General features: G+C 58.0%; 3 protein-coding genes and 1 non-coding gene across 4 annotated transcripts; 2 read left to right on the top strand and 2 right to left on the bottom strand.

Annotated features, from left to right (window-relative positions):
• Positions 1–182: 182 nt before the first annotated feature.
• TRUB2 (TruB pseudouridine synthase family member 2) lies at positions 183–4,308 on the bottom strand. The gene is made up of 8 exons (XM_064523699.1): positions 4,150–4,308; positions 3,919–4,038; positions 3,767–3,841; positions 3,461–3,522; positions 2,849–2,930; positions 2,198–2,270; positions 1,594–1,730; positions 183–1,086 (listed from the first exon to the last, which is right to left on the bottom strand). Exons 1-8 carry the CDS (start codon positions 4,259–4,261, stop codon positions 797–799), a joined length of 951 nt encoding a protein of 316 aa, XP_064379769.1. The 5' UTR covers positions 4,262–4,308; the 3' UTR covers positions 183–796.
• COQ4 (coenzyme Q4) lies at positions 4,212–10,889 on the top strand. Its single transcript, XM_064523698.1, has 7 exons — positions 4,212–4,363; positions 4,763–4,936; positions 5,469–5,565; positions 7,236–7,338; positions 7,689–7,818; positions 8,808–8,901; positions 9,541–10,889. Exons 1-7 carry the CDS (start codon positions 4,303–4,305, stop codon positions 9,701–9,703), a joined length of 822 nt encoding a protein of 273 aa, XP_064379768.1. The 5' UTR covers positions 4,212–4,302; the 3' UTR covers positions 9,704–10,889.
• A 1,751-nt stretch (positions 10,890–12,640) lies between these two features.
• On the bottom strand, positions 12,641–12,730 carry TRNAR-UCU (transfer RNA arginine (anticodon UCU)). Its single transcript is given in 2 exon segments — positions 12,641–12,676; positions 12,694–12,730. It is a non-coding gene; the product is annotated as a tRNA-Arg (tRNA).
• Positions 12,731–12,907: 177 nt separating this feature from the next.
• Positions 12,908–23,468, top strand: SLC27A4 (solute carrier family 27 member 4). The gene is made up of 13 exons (XM_064523689.1): positions 12,908–13,037; positions 15,916–16,082; positions 16,749–17,143; positions 17,894–18,052; positions 18,454–18,523; positions 18,633–18,724; positions 18,919–19,028; positions 19,432–19,641; positions 19,901–20,027; positions 20,212–20,349; positions 20,615–20,779; positions 21,244–21,390; positions 21,735–23,468. The coding sequence occupies exons 2-13, from the start codon at positions 15,922–15,924 to the stop codon at positions 21,890–21,892; spliced, it is 1,932 nt and encodes a 643-aa protein (XP_064379759.1). The 5' UTR covers positions 12,908–13,037; positions 15,916–15,921; the 3' UTR covers positions 21,893–23,468.
• The last annotated feature ends 2,364 nt before the right edge of the window (positions 23,469–25,832 follow it).

Below are 25,832 nucleotides of genomic sequence, written 5' to 3'. Positions count from 1 at the left end.
GGTTTTGCTGAAGGGTAGAACTCACAGACAATGTCTGCATGCAGCTGCTAAAGGGGAGGACACCATATACCCCTGATCAACTTTGGTTCCTCAGCGAAAAAACAAAATCAAAGAGGCAGCATGTGCTCTTGAGTCAATATATCCTTCTATAAGCACTGAGCCAAGAAAGAGCCTTTTTCCCCTTATGTCAGTTTTAGTTGCTTTTATTTCTTGTGTTTGTATCTTATGCATCAGTTCCCTACCACAAGCCTCTTCCCCCTGCCTACGTTGGTATAACCGTTTCCCCTGGTTGTTCATGTAAGCTGTTTTTTCGCCTGCACATTCCTCTTTTATATTGATCGATTTTGAACCCTCACGTGTCTGAAAGCAAGGCTAACATATAAAATACTGTGCTACAAAAACACAGGGAAAATTCATGCAGCACTTAAGTTATGCTGCTAGTTGCAAGGAACAAACAACTCTGTGCAGTAAAGGGAATACAGCTCTGTAAGACACTATTTCCTGCTGCTAAAAAATTTGGAGATGGGTTTTTATATCCCTTAGCAACCTGCTGTTTCCAAAGTCAACAGGAATGTTGGCACAGCAACTCCTGTTAATGAATTGTTTGCAATGCTTTAAAAAAAATTTTACAGCCTGTCAATGAAAAAAAATGCCTCTGATTAAAGTCATCTCAAGGAAGGGGTGGAAGTGAACTGCAATTAACCTCTTTCCTTCTGCTGTCCATCATTCTGTCAGCATGTAGCTGCGTTATTGTGTTACAGAGATCGCTCGTGGATGTTCCCTCCATAGCGTGCACTCAGCTGTCCACAGCCTGGGCCATCTCAGTGTCCGTCTTACGAAGAACACTTTTATCTTGAGGGCCTAGCGTTTTCTCTATCTCTGTTTTCACTTTAAGCCGACAGTCCCAAATTGCATTCTGGATACTCTGCAGGTCCCAGTGTGTTCTCAGGAGAGCATCATCCAGTGTGAAAATGCCATCACGGATTCTTCGCACTTGTGTGCACACTGCAGATGACTTCAGCTCCAGACCAATCTCGTGAACTATTTTTCGGAGGTACTGCTGAGTCTCGTGCATACAATGGATTTCTAGAAGGACAGAGAGATTCCTTCAGAAGCAGCAAAGCATTCACACAAACCCAGACCTTGTCTGTAAATCCAGACATCACTTACAGGACACAGTACTACTGAACTAGTCCTTTCAGCACTACTTAAGGACTATTTAAGATACAGCACAGGTAAGTCCTGATTTTCTGGAGCACTGCAGAATGTCCAACCAAAAGTGAATATTTTAGAAAACAAACCCATAGATACAGGACAGCAATACAGAGATTTAAGTATTTCAAAGTGGATAAAAACAGGTACCTCATTTAATAAGTCAAATAATCTGTGAGGAGTAGGAGATAGACTCCAGAAAAGCAAGCCAAGCCTAAGCCCTGAACATTATATTAAAATATTGAGATAAGGAAGAATTTTCCTCCACAGTTACCACCTAATCATTTTGCTTATGTCACTAACAAGAAACTGAAGTTTATCAACTAATTTGTCATAGTAAGAACTCAAAGACTTCCCTTGTACATGTTGCACCAGTCCTACCTAGCTGGAATTCTGGAAGAGAAAACTGGAGGCATCGAATTATTGTGATTATCGGAGGGCTTTTTACCATGGGGCGAATTAACCCTTTGACAGCCAGCTCATACGCCTCTTGAGTTTTCATATCAATGTTAGAATGCCTGGAAAAAGAAAAAAAAGGAGCAAAGCAGACATATAGTACACTTCTCCAATTAGATTCAAAATATCTCCTCTCACAGTAAAGCAGAGCTGCAATTTTTATTCTTAAAACTGTCTCTGTGTTGTGTTTTGCACACATTTTAATGCTATATTACATGTAAGATAAGGCAGTAGGATAGCAGAGTTTGGAAGGGAGGTACTTGGTCATGTCTACAAAAAAATTTTTGTAGGTCCTAACGTAGCTAATAGCTCCAAATATAACTGGAGAGTTCAGAATACAATAAAGAGACTTTTTAATGGCAGCTTTTCACCAGAGTACAGAGCACTTAAAGTAACTTCTCTGTGTTCCTGTCTAGGACTTCAACCTTTAAATACTCTGCTTATGGCACATAAAATCATCTCATTGGTTTTAAAGATTAGCAAAGAACGGTCAGGTCAGGTCAGGTGTATTTCCCGATTGGATACATACATCAATAGGGCCTTATGATTTGTTCCTTGAATGACAGCGAGAATCCGTTCCAGCTTTTCCCTTGTGATATGATCTGCAAATATTAAGGTAGAAACAAATTCTCAGTTACCCATCCAGAAATTGGAAAGAGACAGAAGCCTAAAATGTGCAGTCAGGCTATTACTATCTCTTTGGCAGGCAGTTGCATCTAAATAGGCTGATGAGAACCTCTGAAAGGTGGTTTCAATAGAGGAGTCATTTCTACTCACTGTATCATGCCAATGCACAAAGTAGCATAGCCCAGGACTACAGAAGAATCTTTTTTTTTTTTTTGAGTTGGAGATGTCGGCTCCAGTTTCTCCTATTAGATGTTTGTTTAACTCAATGAAAGCTTATAACCACTATCTCTAGATATGGTTTACAGGGAGATCCGGGTCCCACCCATTCCAGTAGCAACCGCTGTAATCAGGACTCGCATTGGCTTTGTGTACTGCAGTTGTATTTAGCACAGACGGACTAACAGGGCTGCACGCATGAAGGAAGATTAGAAAGTGTTTAAGGCATACCTTTTATGGTTGTACATGTTACCTGATTAAATGCTGTGTTTCTAGTTGGACTGCTATTTGTTTCGTGTTCTGGGTTTTTTTTAAACACACCAGTTCAGTTTCTTACCAAATGTTGTCTTCTCTACTAGCTTCCCTGTATCTGAGAAGTCATCCGTGGCCTTACCAAACAGCCCACCAACAGTGTAAACCTTCAAGAAGAAGAAAGAGTGCAATTTATGGAAGAAAGACTGCCAGCAATTGCACATTCTACTGTGCAGCTGCTGGAAAACGCAGGCTATGATGAGGCTGCACTAAGAGAAAGCAGTATACTTTGGACATAGGGCTGGGTCTAGATGCTCACATGAAGGATGAAACACCGGACCCAGAAAAGCTCTCAAAAGTACTGGTGGGCTTGAGGCCCACAACTAGAGTCACAGTCAACTCTGTGACAGCAACACCACCTCTTCCTCCTGCAAGCAGTTCCTTGAGGTTCCTCTGGTCTCATCTGAGGATTTTTAAGATGTAGCAGAGCTGCATAGAAAGCAAACTCCCCAGCCTCCAAAGGAGTATTTATTATCACTCATTCTCAGTGTTTGTCCGTGCCACGCACGTTAGTAACTCACGTTTACCTCCTCTTTGCTGCTGCTGTTTCTGTCAGGGCCAGTTTGGGGCAGCGAGGCGGGAATCAAGCGGGACGTGGCCCGCAGGCCTTGGGAGCCTGCTCGGGGCCCTCACGTACCTTGGTCAGGTGGCAGTTGTACAGATCGGTGAGCAGCTTGTTCCCGTGGCCGATGCCAAGCACTGAAACACAAGAGACGGAGGGAACCGCTGAAAGTCACAGATGTGGACGCGGCGCTGCGGCGCTTCTCTGTCCCCCTCCCACCACGGACGGGGGCAAATGTCTGGCTTAGAGGTCCCGGGTGAGGGATGCCACCAGCCCCTGCGCTGCTGCCTGCCACTGAGGCTATAGGGAGCCGCCACGAGGGATTTCTCCGGGACTTTGCCCCTGGGGACCACAAGGCCCCGCCGCTCCGCAAGGACCTACCCAACACGCCCGAGGCCTTCACGTCCAGCCGGTGCCCCGCGCCCATCCTCAGCCGCCGGAACCGCGGGCCTGCGACTGCGGGGGAGGGCAGGGGGGGTCGGGGCCTGGCTCAAGGCCTGCCCGCCCGCCCCCCCAGCCCCGGCGGCTCTTACCGAGGCGGTGCTCGGCCAGCACCGGCACGCGGGCGGCCACCAGCCCCGGGGAGGCGCCGCCGCCCTCCGGCAGGAAGCGGACGTGGAGCCGCGGGGGCCGCCGAGCCGCCGCGTTCAGCTCTGCGGGACGGGGAGAGCGGGGGGGGGGGGGGGGTGAGGCAGGGCCGCCATCACCGTGAGGCAGCGCCGCCATCGCCCCCCCCGCCGCCACCGCCCCGCGGCCCCGCTCACCGCGCAGCAGCCGCGTCTCCACGGCGCCGCGCACGCGGTCCCACGCCACCCCCGGCGGCTTGTACACGGCGAAGAGCCCGGCCGGGACCCCCCGCGCCGCCGCCGCCGCCATCACCCCGCCCCGCCCCGCGCGGCCCCGGCGCTTCCGGCGCGATGGTGGCGCGGCTGCGGCGGGCGGCGGCCTCGCTGCTGCGGGCGGCCGCGGGCTCCCCAGGCAAGTGCCCCCGGGCGCCGCCGCCTCCCCCTCGGCCCTCAGTGTCGCGGCCCTCGCCCCGGTGTTGGGAGCCCGCCGCCCCCCCGCAGCGCCCGGTTACGTGTCCCCCGCCGGGGAGCCCGCGGGGCCTCCGCTCGCCCCCATTTTGGGTGCCCGCCGCCCCCCGTGCCCGCCTGGCCTCCCGTCACCTTGGAGCGGGCGCGACCACCGCTCCCCCGCCTTTGGGTGCCCCCCGCCATCCTCCTCCCAGCGCCTGGGTTACGTCCCCCTTGCCAGGGAGTCTCCAGGGCCTCCGCTCGCCCCAGTTTTGGGTGCCCGCCGTCCCCATCGGTGCCCTCTCAGCCCCTCACCCTGGAGCCGGTGGGTCCCGCTCACCCGGCCCCCGGGCCCTCTCCGCAGGCGCGGTGCGGCCGAGGCACGCGGGGCGCCGGGCGGCCGCCGAGGACGGGGCCGCGGAGGAGCAGGAGGGCTGCTGCCGGCTCTACCCCGGGCACATCCCCACCAGCCTGCTGCAGAAAGTGCTGCTGGCCGCCGGCTCGGCGGCGATGGCTCTCTATGACCCCTACAGACACGGTAAGCCGAGCTGGGGTGGCTTTTTCCACCTGGGATCTTCTTACTCACATCCAGATGCTCCTGCCCTGTGTCTCTGCCGGGAGTTTCTTGGGGGGGTTATTTCTCCTCCTGGCAGGTGAGACATTTACTGATGGGGAAGGTGCAGGGCTAAGACCTGCCCCAGGGCAGGAGGCTGTGGAAGAGAGGGGTGAAGGCTGCAGCCCCTGCACCCCCTCAGCATCTCCTGCTGAGCCCGTGACGCCAACCAGCCGTATCCCGCTCCTTGTTCTCCCAGGCCTGGAAGCAGCGCCTCGTGCCTGCTCTCCCGTCTGTCCCTGTGGGTCAGGCCAAGCAGTGTAGCCCCGAGGCGGGCAATCCGTGGTTGGTGTTAAGCCTGGGCGCTTTTCTTTGCCACAAGCTTCCTGCGTGGTCCTGGCCAAAGCGTTGCCTCATTTCCTCACCTGTCAGATGAGGACAGCTGGGTGTTGCGAAAATAAATGCGTCTGAGCCTGTTTGTTGGCTGCCCTTGGGTCACTGCCTGGTCTCCTTTCAGACATGGTGGCGGTCCTCGGGGAGACAACGGGTTGCCTTGTCCTGCCGAACCTGCGAGACAAGATGAAACACGATCCCGAAGGTTACCGCATCCTCCGGTGCGTCCCTCCACCCGCCTCTGCATCCATGGTTTGTGGTGGGGAGGGAGGCACCTGCCCAGCACGTAGCTTGGGCTCTGCGAAGGGAGTGTCGTGCACTCCCTGCCCTAAAAGGGGCATGGGCATGTTGTTAGTTTTAATCCTCCAAGGTTGTTTATTTTATTTTAACCATCGCAAGAGCCCTAAGGCAAGTCTAAGGGCGAGAGCGCAAAAGCCACAGGAGCCCAGGCCTATTTCAAGCACTGGCGTCTGTCTCTTCTGCTTTGCTGCTGTAACTGGTAGGCACCTTCTCTCTTAGCTGTGATAAAATCCACAGATGTGGAGGTTTTTCTCCCCTGTCTGCTGCTGCGTCTCCTTGCGTTGAAGACTTCATCACCTGCTGGTCCGCTTTCCCTTTAGACACCTCTGTACTTTCTTTCCAGATGCCTGTGGCACCTCCCTAAGCTATGAAGTAACGGCACTTCTCCTGTCATTTTTGTTAAGTCTGATCACTTTTGCTGCTATGTCTGCAGGGAATTGTTGAGCCTAGCAAGGCTGGGGACCAGGAGGGACATCATGAGCCTCTTATTAACCAAGATCATCTTAGTGCTTATTTAGTTTCCTTCTCCCTTCTCCTCGTTATTTGTCACGCCTGCTGATTGTGGTACGTTTGGTTCCAGCTGTACCGCGAGCTCGCTGGGGGACAGGCTGCCTCTTGTTGTGTGTTCGTGCGGGGCAGCCTGGTCCTGCCTGCGGCTCTGGACACTAACGCAGCAAAGCGTGCCGAGCACCAGGAGAGGGGGCTGAGCCCTAGAGAAACTGCTCAGGGAGAGACAGCGAGGGCTGAGGAAAAGGGAAATTCCCAGCGATTCCTTGCCCCACCGGTGTTACAGGGATTTGCAGCAGTCTGATTTGTGCACGCACATCTTTTGTTTTGTTTTTTAATTCTCTGAATTGATGAAGTCCCTTTGACACCAAAAGTACAAGGAAGGGCCTGCAGCCAGGGTAAAGCTCTTGCAAGTCCTACTTATCTCCCTGCTGCCTCCACTCCAGGAGCTGAGCAGCTCCTTGATCCACTGCAAGGCTTTTACGAGGGGAAGAGTTTCCTCTGTGGACAGAAGTGAAGGAGCTTTTGTTTAGTTCCAGGGCTTCGCAGTACCTGTTTGCCAACAGCCTGGACAGGAGACCTGTCTGTGCCCAGCTGCCACGTGGCTCGTGATGAAAACCCAAGCAGGAGAGAAATTCAGTCTGTGTTTAGAACAAATTCACTCCCCTCTTCAGGGTCGTTCCTTTGAAGTTCTGGCTGCTTTGCAGGGGCAATGGAGAACCTGCTCCCCTGGGCCCTGCTGTTGCTGGGGGCAGCTGTGGCTGGCTGCCAGCCAGCCGGGCAGCGTTTCAGGGTCACCGTGCATGAAAGATTGATGCTTTTCCAACCAGAGTTGCTGAAGGGGAGCAAGATGAGAACTCTGTTCTTGCCAAGGCTTCAGGCAGTTCCTTTAAGCATTTTGTGCCCTAGTGCCAGCAATAGAAATGAGGATGGTGCTGTCCCTGCAGGGATGAATCAGGATCCATGCAAGGAAAATGCCCAGGAAGGGCAGAGGCAGGGGATGGGGGTTTCCAGGACCTGCTTTTCTCCAGGTCACTCAGATGTGTTTCACTGGGAGACTTAACGACTTGCTTTTTGCTTTCAGGGAGCGGCCTCGCATCCGTCTCTCCACCCTGGACGTGAACAGGCTGCGGGGGCTGCCGGATGGCACGCTGGGCCGAGAATACACCCGGTTTTTGGAGGACAACGTGAGTGCAGGATTTTGCAGGGCTCAAATGGCCAGTCGATCCCTGTGGCAGGAGCACGTGTGAGCACCAGAGGGAGCTTGGAGTCGTAGAGGAACCTGTAGGGAGCCCCCAGAAAATGAAAGGGGTTAATGAACAGGGACTCAGGAGGTTGGGCTGTGATGCTGGATGTTGGATGAAGGTGGATATGTCACTGATGCTGTGTGGGCCTTGGTTTTCATCTGTGATACTGACCCAGTCATAAATGTCTGGAAGATGTGCTGGTGGATGGGGCTGGAAACTGCTGTTCGTTAGAAAGTAAGAGCAGAACCTTGAGTTTCAGAGGGGGCTGAACTGGGCCTCTGGATTTGCAGAAGGTTTCTCCGGACACGCGGATGCCAGCCAAGTTTGTTGATGATGAAGAGCTGGCATATGTGATCCAGAGGTACCGGGAAGTCCATGACCTGATGCACACCCTCCTGGGCATGCCAACCAACATGCTAGGTGAGCAGAGGTGGGCTGGGGGTGAGGGGAGCGCAGAGCTGAGCAGGGAGGCAAGAGGGGGCTCAGACCAGCACCAGGGCTCAGAGGTCTGTGCTGTGAAACCCCCGTGCTGGTGCTCGGCCACCTCTCCCGGGGATTGAACAGGCTGGGCAGATTGGACTCCTTGATCCTTAGCCCAGGTGTATGTGCAGGGACGTTTGTATCATCACTGCCCTGCATCGTTGGTGACCGCGAGGCCACAGGCCTTGGACCTCTGCCCTCCGTAACCTTTCCCCTGCTGGGAGAGGCTCTCTTAGAGTCCTAGACACAGGCGGTTGCTGCGTGAGTGGGTGCTTGCAGCCCAGCAGCGAGGGTGGCACTGAGGGAGGGTTGTTTCGCAAGCTCCGAGCAAAGGCAGAAGTGTGTGTTTGCGGGCGGTCCTGGTTCCTTATCTGCATGTCCCCGTGCCCTTTCCTCTCCTTTTGCGTGTGACTCAGTAGCAAGTCACAGGCTGAGCCTTGCTGATGAGCCTGTGGGAACCAGCATTTCAGGTCTCTCTTAAGCAGGCTTTGGCTGAGATGTGGCAGTATTTAAAGAAAGGTCTTTCCCAACTGAGAGATGGGGAGAGCCGTGTGGGAGGAACAGGCTGGTGGGGAGCTTTGCTAAGGGTCTGAAGGAGCCAGGCCTGCCCAGAAAGGCCTTTCCCAAGCTGGTTGGGCATCGCCTGAGGTACTGCTCTCCCGGGGCCCTGGGCCATCCCTTTTGAGGGGGTAATGCATGATCAGTCGTGCCCTGGCGTGGGACCAGGCTGCAGCCAGAGCCGCAGAGCACAGCCAGGCTTAGGGGCCGGGGCCCACTCCCAAATCCTGCTGGGTGGACGAGGGCAACAGATGTGCAGCCATCCTTGTGGATGGGGCAGATCTTGCAGCCCGCTTTCCATGGCTGCGCAGCCCCGTCTAGCCCCTGACCAGCGTGCCGGGCCTGCTGACTGCCTCCCTGTGTCCTCCCAGGGGAGGTCGTGGTGAAGTGGTTCGAAGCCATCCAGACGGGGCTGCCCATGTGCGTCCTGGGCGCAGCCTTCGGCCCCGTTCGTCTCAACGCACGGTAGGCACCGCCGCGGTCCGCTGAGGAGGGAGTCTCTGCCCTGGGGACGTGCCAGCCTTGGTGACGCTTTCCAGTGTCCTCTGAGGAACGAAAGGGTGACAGTGCTAGTCTGCAGCGGGGAGTCGGCAGGGATCCCTAATGCATACCTGCTGCTCTGCCGCTGTGGCCCAGGGAGGCTTGGCTTCGCCTGGTCACTGAAGCACGAGATGATGAGGCAGAACATGATTCTTCATCTCCTTCCAGCGTTGCTCTCCCGTGCCCTTGTCAGCAGCTCCGCTCCCTGCCGTGCCGGGCAGGCGGAGGGATGCCCGGCTTGGCCGCCCCGCTGGCTGGGCACATGTTCAGAGCCAGCAGGACTCTTACCAGGCTGGCAGCTCTTCCCTGCCCCGGCACATCTGCTTGGGTGGCGCAGCACAGCGTGGGGATTACATATTAACCTGCGCTCTGGTCTTGGGTTTGTGACCGTCCCAGCCCACCGTCCTTCTGTGCTCAGTTTCCCCCGTGAGACAAGCAGCAGGATTGCTAGGAGGGTGGAGGGGCTCATGGTTTGGAGGGCGCTGTGGGCGTGTGGGGTTGGCGCCTGCCTGGGATGGGGACTTGGAGAAGCAAATCAAACCCTTTCCGCACTTTTTGTTCCAGCAAGCTGCGGCTCCTGACTACGGAGCTGATTCCCTGGGCGATTCAGAGCGGGCGCAACGCCAACTGTATCCTCAACATCTACTACGAGCGGCGCTGGGAACAGACAGTGGAGTCCCTGCGGGAGGAGATTGGCATCTTCCCTCCCCCGGCTGTTCGAGTGTGAGAGCTCGAGGATCGGGGAGGGGATGGGGGATCCCCAACTGGCGAACAGCAACCGCTCCCCTGCCGCGTTTCATCTGCTGCTGCTGCAGGAGCTCAGCTTGGCTCCGCTGCCAGCCGCCACGGGCCTGATGGCTGCCTTTCCCCTGTCAAGAGCTGGCTCCCGCCTGTTGATGGAGGCCGAGTTGCACCTCCCTGTGCCGTGGCAGATCTTGACCCCTTCTGCCATTTGGGATTCGGTGGAGAGGTGTCGAGTCCCGCTGTGCCCGCGCCAGCTGGGTTTGGCTGCCCGGGTCCCCCCGGCAGCAGCGCTCTGAGGCTGATAACACTGGGATGGGGAGGGAAGGGAGCAAAGCTGCCGGAGCAAACTGCCCTTGGCCTTCTGCAGCTGTAAAGCTCCGTAGGTAAATCCGTCCTCCCCTCCCTCCCTGGGAAGCTCAAAGCTTAAAGTCCTAGAGCGGTCCTGGACTGGAGTTCAACTGGTTGATTTACAAAGCAGCCCAGGGGCAGGTTTGGTGCCTGTAGCAGCGAGAGCCAGTCCTGCACCGGTGCCTGCCTCTGACCTCCTGCCGCTGGGTAATACGGGATGTCCCACGCTTGGAGACCACGCAGTGAGCAATCGCGTGCCTGCGGGAGCAGCTCGGGGGTGCACTCGGGGAGCTCTTTGAGACCCAGTGAGCTCGTGTGCTGACACGCAGAGAGGACGTGGGTGTTGCAGGACACTGTGCCGTGGCCGAGGGCTGAGCGGCTCTGCCCGACTTCCCTTTTCTCGCTGAAAGCAGGCAGAGAAATATCCCTGGATGGTACCTCCGCTGGAGCCGCTGCTTGAGAGCAGCTCCCGGGCTGCTGTGCCTCCCTGCAGACCCTCCCCAGCAAAAAGGCTGAAATCTGCATGGTTGCACCAGGCTTTCGATACGAGTCGTCCCCCTTCTTCTGGCAGCAAAACAATGTGGTTGGGAATGAGGGGCTGAGCCTTTGGGGAGCAGAGGCCGAGGCTGCTCGTGCCGTTCACGCTGAGCTGTGTCTGGGAGCTGATTGCTGTCTCGGTTAATTAAACGGGTCCCCAGGCTGCCACTGGCTGGATTGTGGAGCTGTCAAGCGCTAGGGCAGAGCCATGAGGCAGGTGGGTCTTTGTACAGGGAGGTTTGCTGTGTCAAAATTCCTTTTCGGTTAATAAAATTCATGGTAGAGCTTGTGGTTCATTATCCCTCTCCTTCCACCCGCCCCCACCTCCCCTTCCGATGGGGAGATGTGACGTGAAACCTCATCCCTTTCTCGCTCCAGCTAGGCCTGTTGTTCTTTGTCCGTGGCTGCGGCCGGCCGGCGATGGCAGGGCACGCGCGTGGCGTGCGTCCCCGTCCCCGGGGGAGCGCGAGTATGGAGCTGGCCCCGTGCTGGCCTCGCGCCCGCCGCCTGCTCCCCGCGAGGCCGGGGTGCCGCAGGGGCCACCGGGCAGGGAGCCTCCCTGGGGCCGGGAGTGTCGCTTGCTAAAAACACCAGGCCGCGATTTTAAGGTTATTTCTCATCATTTAGGAAATACTTTATTTTTCAGCCCTGAGCTACAGCGAAGGAAATGCAGGCAACGGTCACAGAGAGTTTTGCTGCAGTCTGGGTTTATTTAGAGCATGCGACGCCCCGTTTCCCCGAATCGAGCGCTGGAGGCAGCTCCTCGCCGTGTTGGCGCGGAGCGGGTCGCAGCGGGCTGTATGTTGCTCGGTGTGCTGCTGCCAGCGTTATGTAAATGGGAGGTAATATCACTGCAAACCTCCTCTGCTCAGCAGAATTGCTTAACTGGCGCCGCGGCCCTGTTTGCCGTTGCGTCCCGAGTCTGTGCAAATAAAGGCGTGAGGTGCAAGCGAGCGAACGAGCGCGGAGGATTTTGACAGGCCAGGCGCAAGCCACGCCAAAGTGCTTTTTTTTTCGGTGCATCTTCAACTGCGGACAAGCGGCAGCTCTGCCACCAGTGGCGATGGCAGCCGAGGGACAGCCTGGTGCCGGCCCTCGCTTGGGGCACCCCCATGCAACACCTGCGCCGTGTCCGGGCCCCGGACAGCCGGTGCCGCGCTGTGCATCCCAGGCAGGGAGCGATGTGTCCAGCTTTGAGAAAATGAAGGAATTTTGTCCGTTGGCCTTCCAGTTTTGCTACAGCACTGTGCTGGAGACTGGTTTTGGGGGTGATGATGGAGTCAAAAATCCGTTGGGCGCCCTGTGTCCGTGTTGGGTTGGCTTGCTTGGAAATGTGGGGCTGGCCGCGTTTTGCATCTGGACAAGTAAATGTTTATTTTCTTCCAAAACCGTGTACAAACCCCATCAAACAGAGCCTGGGTTTCACTGGAACAGCCTCGTCCTGCAACATCCGGGCCACAGCTGGTCCGGCTCCTCGTGCTGACATCAGCACAGCTGGCACAAGCCTTGTCTCCTCCAGGAAATCGGATGTGGCAGAGGAAGGAGAATCAGCTCCTTCCACCTCCCTCCCGCTGAACGACCGGCCTCCCCGTGGCATGGTGATCCCCCAGCGCCCCGGCCTGCACCTCCTGCTTGCTGCCGGGGTTGGAGGGGGCTTTCACACGCCTGGACCCCGGCAGCGGGGAGCTGGGCAAGGGCCGCCGGGCGGATGCATGCAGGGAAAGGGGCTGGAGCGACCTGAATACTGATGTGTGTGTTTACGCACGTGCACACACATACGGATTTTTTCCCTGTTGTTTCCCTGTGAAATTCTTGCCCTTGAAATGACACGTTTTAAAAAGGGAAACAAGGCCTTCCTGCATGAATATCCCTCCCAGCACTGCATTTAACAAATATTTGGGGAGGGGACCGGGTTCTCCCTGCCTCCCCGTGCCTCTGCGGGGTGGGGGTTAAGCGGCGCCCCCGGCCTGGCGAGCGGGCCCGGCCCCGGGGGCTCCCGCGGCCCCAAAACAGGCGCCGCGCCGCTGGCAAAATGCGACTCTGGTGGGACTCGAACCCACAACCTTTGAATGACTCCCGTCACCGCGCTAGAAGTCCAATGCGCTATCCATTGCGCCACAGAGCCGTCGGACTGCCCCGCCACCCTCGCCGCCTCTTCCCGGCGGCGCCGCCGCGCCGCCGCCCGCCCCGCCGCCGCGCCGGAGCCCGCCGCGCCCGGGACCGGCAGCCGGAGCGGGAGCGGCGCCGCGCCCGGGGCCGCGCCGCCACCGCGGGCCGCAGCGGCGGCGCCGGGCGGGACTACAGCTCCCGGCGGGCCGCGCGGCGCGCCCCGCCCCGCGCCGTGCCGCAGCGGCGGGCGGGCCCGCTCCCGCGCTCGGCCCCGCTCCCGGCGGCGCAGGTGGCCGGGCCGCAGCGGAGCGCACCGGAGCCCGGTAAGAGCGCGGCCTCCTCCCGCCCTCCCTCCGTGCGGGCGGCCCCGCGGAGGCCCCCGGGTCTCCCCTCGGGGCAGCGCCGGGGCCCGGCCGAGCCCTGCCGGCTGCGGGCGGCGGGACCGCGCTGGGGCTGCCGCAAGGCTCCGCCCGAGCTCTCGGGAGTCGCGGGGCTCCCGCGGGCGCCGCCGCCCCCGGCCCGGGCGTCGCTGCGGCCCCTGTGCGGGGCGCGGGCGGCGGCGCCTCCCCGGTGCCGGGCGGCCGCGAGGCCTTTGCCCGGCGGCGATGCTGCGCCCGAGCCGCCCGCCAGCGGGGTCCCTGCGTTTCTGGCCTCCCCCCGCGGCCTGCGTCTTCCCCCCATCCCCCTTCCGCAGCCGGGCGGCAGCCAGGTGCCTCCCACGGGTGGAATCCTGCCCAGCTGGGCGCCCCGCTCTGCGGCTCGCGGTGGTCTTCCCGCGGGCTTGAGCTGTCCTTTTTTTTGACCCAGCTGCTGGTGGTGCCCCGGGGCCTGCAGGATCTCTGCAGGCTTCTCGGTGGTGGCCGCAGGGTGGTCCCGCCTTTGGACCCTCCGGCCGGGTCGCAGCTCCTGAGCTGCCGCTTGTGCCAAACTCGGTGACCGGGGACGGAGGGAGCAGGAGCGAGCGGAGGCTGGAGCAAGAGCTGCCGCCTCGAGGTGGAGGAGCAGGGAGCAGGGCACCGCCCGGGGTGGTGGGGTCAGGGCCCCTCGTGGGCCCCGAGTCCCCCTGGAAATGTTGAGGAAATGCTGCTCTTTCCAGGGAATTGCCTCCAGGGAGCCCCCGGAGCCTTTGCAAGGCGCTCTGGCCCTTAGTGCTGGGTGAAGCTGCAGGTCTCCAGCCCGCGCCCACCCCGTGACCTGCCTCTCGCGTGTTCCCTGGGCCGATCCCTTTCCCCAGGTCTCCTCGGGTTTCGTCTCTGCCGGGTGATGAATCCCTGCAGTTGCCGTTACCAGCTGCCTGCAGAGCTACATACAGGCCTTAGTTTCCTAGCGCTGATGCAGCTAAACAAGACCCGGATCCTTGGGGCAGGACCTCCAGCCCCGCTGCCGCTGGCACTAATGCGCGGCCGTCTCTTGGTGGGAGGCACCAGGCCTCCTCTGCTTGGCAGGCTGGTACGAGGGAGATAAGAGCAGTGGATAGCAGGGGCCTGTCTCTTCTTCAGGCTGGAGCTTAAATGTCTCTCCATGACTGTCCAATGCGGAGCACGTAATGAAGGGCTCGGTTCTTGACCAAGGCCTAGTAGTTTGGTGCTGATCTAAGAGCTGCATATAAGAGGATCCTGGGTGAAGAGGCAGGGGGTCCTGCTCTGTTAAAAGGCTGAGGGACCATGCTGTGGGCTGGGGACCCTGAGCTTGGGAGCTGTTTGGTGGAGAGAGCTTGGAGGCCACTGACCTGAGTAGGGCTGTGGACTGGGGGATGTCCCCAGTCCCCACACTTGGCAGCAGCATCCAGGGGCTCTGATACATCGCTAGAGGCCTGCCTGCTCCTGGGTGATATGGCGTGGATGTGAGGCAGCCTGCGTGACATGCCAAGGCTTGGTGACCACATGGTGCTGCCTTGGCTCCATCCCCTCCTGCGTCTGCCATCCTGCTCCCCCGTACCGCTGGGGCAGCTGCACGGAGCAGCCCTTGCCCCCGTCCCGGAGACTGGGGAGCAGCCGGAGTGAAAGCTGGCTGCACATGCGGCTCCCGGCTCTGCCAGCTATGGAGACCCAGGGCTGTCAGCTTGGGAGCAGTGAATTCATCCTCAAGAGGGAAAGGGAAATTACATGGCTGTTTCCTTCCTTTTTGACCTGTGTCCATGCCAGGAAGGGCCAGTTTTATCTAGGAGGCCTCAAGCTGGTGGGGTTAGGGGTCCTGTCACTGTTGCTTTTCTCTGTCTGATGCTGCTACCCAAAAAGAGCCTGGTGGCTCCCTGTGAGTCTTGGAGCCACATCTGGGATGTGTTTGGGATGGGGACAGAGATGCTGCTTGTCAGGGGGCAGAAATACGAGAGACTGAGCTGCTGGCTCATGACATGAGCTGGGGGTCTGGGTGCTCCTGGCAGCAGAGACACTCCCGTTCTGCCTGCTGTACCCTGGGCAGATGTCCAAGGCGAGGGCATTCCTGCGTCTGGCCTCTTTGCCCCAGATCTGCTCTGACAGCATCTCCAGCAGAGCCAGGCCAGGAAACTGCCCGCTGACAGAGAATTTACAAACACGAGCAGAGCTCAAAGGACTGAGCTTCCTGTCTCTGTTCCTGTTTGAGCTGTGTCAGGGAGCACGTGAAGCCGAGCTCTCCAGCCAGCCATGGTGGCCATCCTGGAGCCAGGCTTGCACGATAGCTGATGCTTGCTGAGGGCCTGGGAGAACTGGGTTAGGGCGACAGAGGGATCCTTGGGGTAAGGAGGAGTTTGGAGCTAGGTTTTCCTGGGATGGGGATGAGGGAGCTGAGCTTGCCCTGCCTGGCATCACCCCCATGGCTCCTAAACATCTGCACAGGGTCCCCTGGCCTGACCCTGCTCCCACAGCTGTAAAGTGACTTGATCCAAGATCTCAGGCTGCTGGTGTGAGTCTGTGTCCCCAGCTGGTGCACAGCTGGCCTGCAGCTGTATGCAACTCCCCGGGAGGGAATGGCCAGGCTCTTGGCTGGCGTGAACCAGTATGGCGCCAATGGCTTAATCGGAGCCCATCTCCAGGGTCTGGTGGAGCTACACCGGTGGGAGATCTGCCCTGCCGAGTTAAATCTTCACTGCGAGGAAGAACAGTGGCTCTGGGGCCTTTTCCAGGAAATCGGGGTCTGCTAATGCATCCCCTGCCCCATGGGTTTGTTATCACTGAGTCCGGTGTGAGCGGGTCGAGATCTGTGGTTTCTCTCTCTCTGCAGGCCACGATGCTGCGTCTGGCTGCCCTCGCAGCGCTGCTGCTGTTCTTCAGGGTCAGCCTGGAGCTGTCCTGGGCCCAGGCCATCCCTGCTCTCTTTGTCTTCTACCTGGGATCCGGGGGATGGAAATTCCTCTTCATATTCTTAAAGACGATACGCAGAGACCTCACGTAGGTGTCCTGGCTGGGATGGGCCCCCACCCCAGCCCACTGCTCTGTCCTGGTGTGTGTGAGCACAGCCCCCAGCTCGCGGCACAGCTCTGGGTCCCTGCTGGCTCCTGGCCCACCTGGAAGGAGATCTCCCTCTGCCAAGCCCAGACGGCTGCAAACCGTCGGGCAGAGTTTTCCTAGGAAAGAGATTTCAGCTGAGCTCTGAAGTCTAGTGACTGTCCTTGTCCTTGTACTTCACCCCATCCCTTAAACCACAGGCATGGCACTGGGTGGCAGGGTCGGCTCCGAGCCAGAGCCAGGCTGTGCCAGCTCCTGTTGGGGGGAGGAAGTGATGGCACCTCTTGGAGAGCATCTGAGGCTCAAAGATATGCTTTTAAAGGGGGGACATCCCTGTCCGCAGCCCCCCAGAGATCATCCCTCCCTGGCTGCCATCAGTTCCTGGCTATGAGCATCCTTACAGAGGGCTTGTCTACCCCAGCTGTGTCCGCACTGTTCAGGGGAGCACCCAGAGCTGCTGCTGACCTAGAGCAAGGCCTGGAGCAGGCTGGACTATTGCAGCTCCTAGCAAGGCCCTTGTGCTGTGCTGTGCTGCATCTCTGGCTTTGCTAGAAGTGGTTCTGCAGGAGCCACTGAGCTGCTGCCTTCTTGCTTCCCTTCCTTTGGCAGCACGGGGCTGGTCCTGTTGCGGGTGAAGTGGCAGGTGTGGAGGCATGTGAGGGAGAAAAACACCATTGCCAAGATCTTCCAGAAGACAGCGAGCAAGTATTCAGAGAAGACAGCACTGATCTTCCAAGGCACGGGCGAGAGCTGGACCTTCCGGCAGCTGGATGAGTACTCCAACCGGGTGGCCAATTTCTTCCGTGGACAAGGCTTCCGCTCTGGTGACGTGGTGGCTCTGTTCATGGAGTCCCGCAATCAGTACGTAGGGCTGTGGCTCGGCTTGGCCAAGATTGGGGTGGAGACAGCCCTTGTGAATTCCCACCTGCGCATGGAGGCCTTGCTGCATTGCATCACCATCTCCAACTCCAAGGCTGTGATTTTTGGGGTGGAGATGATGGAAGGTGAGAGGGCAGGGAGATGCTTCAGGAGTCCTCCGGGCTAGGGGCATGGAGGGGCTAGGGCTCTGGGCTTAGTGCTCCTTTCCTACCCACCATAGGGCAGAGATTTCTGTTCCTATAGAAGAGAGTGGACAATTGAGTTATCCAGGAACTGGATCTGCTTTTTCGTTTTGAATTTTTTTTTGGTCTTTCGGCCACTGAGTGGCAGCTGGAGATGGGCAGGATCTGGGGTTCAGTGCTCTGTCTGGTTCCCAAGCAGGCCTGCATGGGTGTGAGGCTCTTTCCTTGTGCTAATAGTACCTCTCCAGGGTCCATTCCCTGCATGGACCCCAGGGCTGGGCCGGGCCTGTCCTGCTACATGGCATGAGCCTCCCCTTGTTCTTGCAGCTCTTAGCCATGTCCCTGCAGCAGCTTGGCTCCAGCTCCTCATGTGTTTCAGCCCACACCTCTGAGGTTGATGGTGTCAGCAGACCTCTTCTGGCTAAATTGGCAGCCAAGAGGTTCTGGCTGGGGAGAGCAGAAGAACAGGCTCTTCTAGTCTCTGAAGAGGCCTGGGCTGTGGCCCCAGCTACTGTTAGGCATGGGGAGCAATATCTGCCTGGGAAGGTTATCAGACCTTTTGGACACTGCAGAGCCCAGTGAGGGTACTGCTACCTGGGGCATCGTCTCCCTGAGACTGTTTGGAAGGGCAGGGTCTCTCTGTGCCATAGCCACCCTGCGGTCTTTCTCCATCTCCCCTCTTTGCTTTCCTAGCCATGCAAGAAGTGCAGCCCTCCCTGGAGAAATCCATCCATCTCTTCTGGTCTGGTGAAGGAAGCCCTGAGTCAGCAATTCCTGGTGCAAAACACCTGGATCCCCTCTTGGAGACAGCCCAGCGGTTCCAGCCACCCCCACCTGAGAAGGGCTTCCTTGGTATGTGGTCAGCTTTTGAGGGGCAAACTCATGGTGATGTGTCGGTGGATCAGCTGGTTACAGCACCGGTTGGCTGTGTCCTCACTGGCAAGAGTGCCTGCTTGGGATGCCGATGACAGACTTCTGCAGCAGGGCCTGGGGCATTTGAGATGGGTCTTACTCTGGTGCCTGAAGGCCAGCCCTCCCTGTGAGGCAGCATCGTGTGGTTCCCCACCATCTGTCCAATAGGCCTGATCCTGCCCAGGATGAACCCCAGCATGCTCTTGGTGCTGTCATGTTTGGTTCACCTGGTGTGACCAGGGTGTATAAATTTGCCTTGTTCCCATCTCCTGGTCCAGCCAGCTCCTAGATAGGATATAGCGGCACTGGGTATGTGACCCTGTCTCTTCTTTGCTCTCCAGATAAGCTCTTCTACATCTACACCTCTGGCACCACGGGGATGCCCAAGGCTGCAATTGTGGTGAACTGCAGGTAAGGCAGTGGCTGGGGGCTCTGGGGAGGAACAGGGCCGAGCTCTGCCCCGTGCTAGCACAGACCCTCTGGCCCTGCTGCTGACGTGCCCCTTCCTCCTCCTCCTCAGGTACTTCCGCATGTCCAGCTTAGTTTATTATGGTTTCCGCATGAGGTCCAATGATGTCATGTATGACTGCCTCCCACTCTACCATGCTGCAGGTAACGTGTGCCACGTGGAGCCCTGCTTGCACGGGCTGTCCCTTCCCTTCTGCCGCACCTGAGGCACGGGCTGGAGGCCAGCGCAGCAGCGATGCTCTGTGCCAAGGAGAGCCCAGCTGCCGGTGCTGCTGCCGGTGGTGCTGCCTGTCTGATCTGAAGGGGAGCTGAAGGCCTCTCTGGCTGTCTCTCCGCAGGGAACATCGTGGGAGTCGGGCAGTGCCTGCTGCAGGGCATGACAATTGTCATCCGCAAGAAGTTCTCGGCCTCGCACTTTTGGGAGGACTGCGTGAAATACAACTGTACGGTGAGGCCATGAGGCAAGGGACCACCCAGCCAGCTGGGGCTGGGGAGAGGAGCCTGGGGACCCGTGTTGTCTGCTGGAAGAGGGGGCAGCCTGTACCAGCTCTGCCTGTGTCCTTCCCGCCTGGGGTGGTAACTCCACCTGTCCAAGCCATTCCCATGCTCCGACATTAACCACAAGGTTTGGGATAGGTTTTACAGACTGAAGGAGGGTACCCCAGGCAGGGGGGTAGCCAGGGAGGGGTGGATGGGGGACAAGCTAGCAGGACCTCCTGGGTTTTGCCTTGGCCTCTTGAGGGGACGTTGAGCTAGTTGTTCCTTCCCCGCCTGCCCTGAGGACCACCCCCAAAAAGACCTTGGGGCCTGGAGGAAGGTCCTAGTTTGTCCTTGTTCCCTGTTTTCCCCAGATTGTGCAGTACATTGGCGAGATCTGCCGTTACCTGCTGAACCAGCCCTACCAGGAGGTGGAGCGGCAGCACCGGGTGCGCATGGCGCTGGGCAACGGCCTGCGAGCTTCCATCTGGCGAGAGTTCATGGCCCGCTTCGGCATCGCCCAGGTGGCTGAGTTCTACGGGGCCACCGAGTGCAACTGCAGCCTGGGCAACTTTGACAACAACGTAAGGCCCCGCTGCCCTCCCTATGTCCCAGAGGGTTCCTGCTGGCCTGGGCAGGGCTGGAGACTCAGCGGGGCTGTTTGCTCCTGGTTCCTTGCTCGAGAGGCTCGAGAGGCCTCACATGGGTTACTCTCTGCCTGGAGGGGTTTTGGCTGTCCTTGTGTGGTGCCAGCTCTCTAGTGTCCTGGATGCGGGTGGGCAGCAGGCTTGGGGCTGGAGAGGCATCCCTGATGCTCATGGCTCTGAGCTCCTTCTGTCCTAGGTTGGGTCCTGCGGCTTCAACAGTAGGATCCTGCCACGTGTGTACCCCATCGGCTTGGTGAAGGTGGATGAAGACACCATGGAGCTGATCCGGGGGCCAGATGGTGTCTGTATCCCCTGCAAACCAGGTGAGGGCAAATGGGGGAATGTGTGTCTCTGGCCTTATGTGAGTCTTTTGTTAGATCCTTCAAGGTATTTTAGCTAGGCTTGAGTCTCTACTCAGGTAAACTTCCACCAACTCTGTTAGAAACCCTTTTTCTTTGGGCTTATTTTGTTGCTTCCCCCTGTTCATGCCCTCTTCTCTCCCTGCAGGGGAGCCGGGGCAGCTGGTGGGCCGCATTGTCAAGAGCAACCCCTTGCAGCACTTTGATGGCTACCTGAATCAGTCAGCCACCAAAAAGAAAATCGCCAGGGATGTTTTTTCAAAGGGGGATGCTGCCTATCTCACAGGTGAGGCGAGCAGGGCCCCGCCACATCTGCTAAGAGGGGAGGAGAGGGCTCTTCGGGTGGGTCTGGGGGCTGTGCGACCTGGCTTTGCCAGGCCTGTGCAGTCCTGCCACCTCCAAGCTGGTGAGCAGAGAAGAGCCAGGCTTTTCGAGCCTCTCTTTCCCCACCCCAAGCTGTCCCAGGCTAGTGGCACTGCCCTGAGATGCTTTGGGGGAGCTCTTAGCTCCTCTGACACCCCGTTTTTTGCCCATTCCTCCCTCTGCCATAGGGGACGTCCTGGTGATGGACAAATACGGTTACATGTACTTCCGGGACCGCACTGGGGACACCTTCCGCTGGAAGGGGGAGAACGTCTCCACCACCGAGGTGGAGGGGACACTGAGTCGCATCCTCAACTTGACAGACGTTGTTGTTTACGGGGTGGAGATCCCAGGTAAGTGGGGTGGGAGAGGACGCGTAGTGGAGGCAGGCCGGCCTCTGGCACCTGAACGTGAGCATGTCCTGCATGTCCAGATCTGCGCGTCCTTTTGCAAGATGCTGGACTGAGGTTCAGTGTCAACAAGCCAGGGAGAAGCCACTGGGGAGGTGACTAGTGGGAATCTTCTCTCCAGCCAAGGTTTGGTGTGATTCTGACTAGTTTGGAAGGACCCCGCGTCCTTCCTGGGCAGGCTGCAGGTGTCTCCCCTGGGAGGAGGTGGCTGTGACCGCTGGGTGTCGCTGGTACCCTTAGCCGCAGGGTGGTGACACAGCCAGCGGCACAGCTGGACCTGCCAGCGCTTCCCTACGAAGCAGGGTGTTTGCCAGCGGCCTTTCTGGCGTGGGACAGATGGAGACAACGCTGCGGGGACAGGGACAGTGCGTCCCATGGGGTACTCTTCCTTCTTTTCTGTCCTGCAGGGATTGAAGGGAAGGCAGGAATGGCGGCCATCGCTGACCCGGGGAACTCCTGTGATCTGGAGACCTTTGCTGATGAGCTGAAAAAGGCTCTGCCGCTGTACGCGCGGCCCATCTTCCTGCGGTTTCTGCACGAGGTCTCCAAGACAAGTGAGCCACGGCGTGGGCTTTTGTGCAGGGGGAGGACGCAGCTGCTTCCCCTGCCTCGCTCGGGTGGGGAGGCTGATCTGGGATGAGACGGGGCAGGTCTGCCCTGTAGAGTCCTCCTGGCCCCTCCGCTTCCTCTGGTGACTTGGAGAAGCGGGAGTGCAAGGCCGTGGTCTGGGGATGGTGGCTGGCACTGGGGTGCCTCAGGGTGGCACTGGGAGCTGGCCTCGCTGTCCCAGCCGTGTGCCACGCGGGACGGGGCACGGAGCAAGGCAGGGCCGTGCGAGCGGGTGGCGGTGGGCGTGCGTGCAGCCGACAACCCTTCCTGCCTTCTCTCCCCGCTCCAGGCACTTACAAGTTCCAGAAGATGGAGCTGCGCAAGGAGGGCTTTGACCCCGCGCTGGTGAAGGACAGGTTGTACTTCCTGGACTCCAGGCAAGGCCGCTACCTGCCCCTGGACCAGGAAGCGTTCGAGAGGATCCAGTCGGGACAGCAGAAGCTGTAACCAGCGGGGCTGGAGCAAGGCACCTCCCCAAGTCCTGCGGGGGAGAGGGGGGCAAGGCAGGCACTGGGGAGGAGAAGGTCCAAGGAGCGGTATAAAGGCACGCTAGAGATTTTATTTGACGAGTTTTACAGATCAGGGGTTGGGGGGACTGCAGGGGGGACGGAGGGGAGGGGGACGGTTTCATACCAAAGCATAGACTCATTACGGCTTTATTTTCTAATTGGTACAGTGGTGGTGGACCTGTGCCACGGGAGGGGCAGGGCCCCGGCCAGTCGAGGAGGGATGGGGTGCCCCTGCCATGCCATTTTGTTTTCCCCGTCTTCCCCCTCCCTCTCCCTGCCTGCAGCAGCCCTTCCTTGTGCAGGCCATGAAGGGACCAGTGCTGGGCTCTTTTCCCCCCTCCTCCTCCACCAAGCAGCCAGCTCCTCCCCGGCGCGGGGCCGGGGCTGGCAGAGGGAAGTGGGGTGCCAGGAGCAGCCCCTACCCTCCGTGTGCCCCCCGGCGTCGTGGTTCTGCTGTGAATCAGGGGAGCAGGATCGTGCTGGGCTCAGGGGAGGGACAGGGAGGTGTTTCTGCCATGCCTTGCTCTCTCCTGGGGATGACATTTCTATTTTTCACAATCACACGCACATTATACATATATATACAAGTATATATATATGTATGTGTGTATATATATATACATATATATTATACATGCTTTTTTTTTTTCCAATCTTAATTTATTGTCCGTACTTTTGAATGTGTCCCGGGTTTGTGCAGTAGGTAGAGGGACATCCCAGACCTGTCCTCTCTCGGAGAGCCCTTTTCTCTCGCAGGGAGACGGGACACTCTCATCTGGGACTGAGTCTCCTCTTCCAGCGTGGGCGCAGCCACGTGTGTCCCTGTGGCCTTGCTGCATGGTGAAGGATGTGAGCGAACTCTGCTGTCTTGTGGACACTTCTCTGGGTCTCTTACTTCCACCTTTTGTGGATGCAGCCTTGTTTCGTGCACTTTCTTCCTTGCAGAGAGCAGGTGGGAGAGTGGGAATGAAGAGCCTGGCTTGGCTTTGCTTAGACATACTCAGCACCTCAGAAACATGGAGCGGCTCTAGGGGCTTTCCTGCTGCCATGGCTGGGCCGTGGACGTGGGAGGCAACTTGCCTGGGGGAGAAACTCCTCCAGAGGGTGGTCTCTGTGAGAGCCTGACTTCGCAGTCTCTGCATCTCCTCCTGCAAGAGTCCCTCTCCACCTCCACAGCAGGAGACTCGCCTCCGAACTGAAACGTCTGTGTTGAACACCTGACTTGCGCTATGTGAATTCCCTGCGTTGCGTCCGATGTGAAACAGCCTTAGCAGCAATGTCTGATTCCAGCCCTCGGAGACCATGCAGAAACATTTGTTTCAGAGAAAACTCTGGGTTGGATTTTCTTTTTTTTTTTACAGTTTGTTTGACGCTTTTAGCAGAGTTACACCTTAAAATGACGTGTGTCTCTTGCAAGGGCAGGGTGTGTCTGCTCTTTTAGCTGTGCTTCCACACCAACATACTTGCCTGACCCAGTCTGTCCTGTCCTCACAATTAAATGCGAGTATGGGCTATGCTGGAGTTTCCTCCCTCTTGCTTGCTCAGTCCTGCTGTGTGCAGGGAGGCAAGGGACTGTGCCAGTTTGGGAACTGGGAACTGCCACTCCAGAGCACGACCTCCCTGTGCTGGGTTTGTTCTAGCTCATCTCGGGGCAGGGGGAGGCAAGTCCTTTGCCGCTGGATTTGATGCCTGTGTGAGAACAGCCTGTTGACCAGACTCTCTCCAGACCCCTCTGCCTACTCCCCCTTTCTCCCTGTCTTGTCCCCAGTGTTGCCATCCCAATTTTTCCAGCCTGGCCCAGTTCTCCCTGTGTACCCTGGCCAGTCTGGCTCTTTTTCTCGCCTCTTCTGTCCCCTTGTTCCTTTTCCTGCTGCTTCCTGTCTCCATGTTGGGCCAACCTTAATCTCCCAGCTCCAGTTTCTGACTTCCCCGACAAGCTTTTTGTTCCCATTCTCCTTTCTCTTCCCTCGCCGCCAGACCCATCTTTAAAACCTTCTGCATCCAACTGGGGAAGGGCGGAGGACAGAAGAAATGGGCCCCTTCATGGTGTATAGGTACCAGGGTGAAATGTCTTACATTAGCCTGGATGAAGCATGCTGATGAGACACGCCATGGGACAAGAGCTGGAAATCTACATCTTTTATATACCAGATGCACCTTCTGACCTGTTCAAAACCATGCTTTCTCCAGCATCTCCAAGCTGCAAACTTTATAGAGCAAAATTCCTGTGAGCTTAATTTTTGTGGTAAAATCCCCTGCTCTGGGCAAGGTCTAGCCTGGAGCTGTTAGGCCTTCTTTACAGCCAGCTGCAGGCTGGGCTGGTGCATGGTGAGGATGGGGAGGAGTGTGGGGTCGTGGGTGCACATGGTCGCTCAGCTCTTCCTCGCAGGGTGCAGCAGCAGAGCAGATGCTCCTGGGGCAGCCTGTGTCCCCAAGCAGCCCTCCGCGCCTCGCTTGAGAAGAGGCCCAGGGAAAAGCTTGGCCTCAACCCCACTGCCCCATGGTGCTGGCAGCATTGAGCCTCTGCAGAAGGAGGCTTTGCCTGCAGAGGGGTTGTGTTTAAGGGCCCATTGGTGTCCCCAGGCCTTGGGGTGGCTGCTGCAGGGCTGGTGGAAATGCCACCCCTCGCAAGGTGCAGGGAGCGCAGTGGTGACTGCTCTGCAGATGCTCGGGTCCCGCTTTCGGACGCTGTTCCTCTTGCAGCTGCCGGAGGAGGGCGGACTGGGCACAGCAAATGTCATCTCACATCAAGGCACCTCCGGCGCCCCAGGAGGTCACAGCCTCCCGGGGGGGTGGGGGGGCATGGGGTGCTGCGAGGGCAGAGCTGGGAGCTGCCCTGTCTCTCTGCTCTTGGGGGTGGCGAGTTATCCACGCTGGGACAGGTCGGATCCTGTCTGACAGGGGGAGTTTTGGGTATGGATGATTGTGCTGGCTCTGAACCTAGTGGAAATCACAGGCAGCCCCGTTCCCTTCCACCCCGTGTCCCGACATCCCCATCGCAGAGGATGCCCAAAGTCTCCTTCAGCGACGCCGAGGTTACCCCAGACCCCTGGTTTCAATCAAACGCTGGCTTTCCCGCAACCGGAGCCGCCAGGTTTGCCAAGCCCTTGCTAAAAGAAGAAGGGAAAGTCTGACCTCGCTGAAGACCTCTCTCGGGGTCTGCTGTCTGGAGATGCACGATTTGGGGTGGTATGGGGAGAAACGGGAGTGCTGCTCTCCCTTGCTGGAAGAAAGAGCTGTGCTTCCTTATGTACAAAGCTGATCTTAGAAGAGGCAGGGAAAGGTGCTGCAGTGAAAGGCTTAGTGCTGTATTTCCACGTCTATGAAAGCTGTTTATCTTTTATTTTAAAAAAAAAAGCACTAAGTGAACTCTGTGATTCAGGGGCACTGCATATTAAATGCAGGTGCAAATAGTATGGGACACTTATGAAAGTATGGCAATTACTTATTTGCAAGTAAGCTGATGTAAAGGATGGCTGGTTTGTACTGTGGGTTTTGGGGGACACATGGGGCTCGTACGCACAGCCATGGCCTGTTTGCAGAGCGCGGGCTTTCGCCCTGGCGGGTGCGGAGCCAGCCAAGGGACTGGGAGCTGGCTGCATCGTCGCAGAGAGCGCAGAGAGCTTGTCTGTCCTTCACCCAGGTCCCGCGTGTCCCACGGGCTGGGACGGGTAGGAAGGCTCCAAGGTGACAACCTTTAGCATTCAGAGGGTTAAAAGTAATAGCTCTTTTCCCCGCTGGAAACCTGCTGGCAGGGTATAATTCACACACCATCCGGGCTGCTGTTGCCTTTACCGAGGATGGTTGTGTCGTACTTGGCAGTGCCTTGAGACTTGCTACAAAACCCAGATAAACCAATTAGAGTTTTTCCGCTGGCT

This window comes from Dromaius novaehollandiae, chromosome 20 (assembly GCF_036370855.1).
Source record: "Dromaius novaehollandiae isolate bDroNov1 chromosome 20, bDroNov1.hap1, whole genome shotgun sequence".
Taxonomy (NCBI): domain Eukaryota; kingdom Metazoa; phylum Chordata; class Aves; order Casuariiformes; family Dromaiidae; genus Dromaius; species Dromaius novaehollandiae.
This window is presented reverse-complemented; position numbering and strand designations above follow the sequence as displayed.

What these genes read in the sequence shown, in the direction of transcription:
- COQ4 (XM_064523698.1), top strand. Translation starts at nt 4,303, where the DNA reads ATGGTGGCGCGGCTGCGGCGGGCGGCGGCCTCGCTGCTGCGGGCGGCC. An exon ending in CTATGACCCCTACAGACACG is followed by an intron (nt 4,937 to 5,468) that starts GTAAGCCGAGCT and finishes GTCTCCTTTCAG; the next exon opens with ACATGGTGGCGGTCCTCGGG. An exon ending in GAAGGTTACCGCATCCTCCG is followed by an intron (nt 5,566 to 7,235) that starts GTGCGTCCCTCC and finishes TTTTGCTTTCAG; the next exon opens with GGAGCGGCCTCGCATCCGTC.
- TRUB2 (XM_064523699.1), bottom strand. Translation starts at nt 4,261, where the DNA reads ATGGCGGCGGCGGCGGCGCGGGGGGTCCCGGCCGGGCTCTTCGCCGTG. An exon ending in GCTGGCCGAGCACCGCCTCG is followed by an intron (nt 3,842 to 3,918) that starts GTAAGAGCCGCC and finishes CCTCCCCCGCAG; the next exon opens with TCGCAGGCCCGCGGTTCCGG. An exon ending in AATCATAAGGCCCTATTGAT is followed by an intron (nt 1,731 to 2,197) that starts GTATGTATCCAA and finishes TTCTTTTTCCAG; the next exon opens with GCATTCTAACATTGATATGA.
- SLC27A4 (XM_064523689.1), top strand. Translation starts at nt 15,922, where the DNA reads ATGCTGCGTCTGGCTGCCCTCGCAGCGCTGCTGCTGTTCTTCAGGGTC. An exon ending in CCCACTCTACCATGCTGCAG is followed by an intron (nt 18,725 to 18,918) that starts GTAACGTGTGCC and finishes GTCTCTCCGCAG; the next exon opens with GGAACATCGTGGGAGTCGGG. An exon ending in GCGTGAAATACAACTGTACG is followed by an intron (nt 19,029 to 19,431) that starts GTGAGGCCATGA and finishes TGTTTTCCCCAG; the next exon opens with ATTGTGCAGTACATTGGCGA.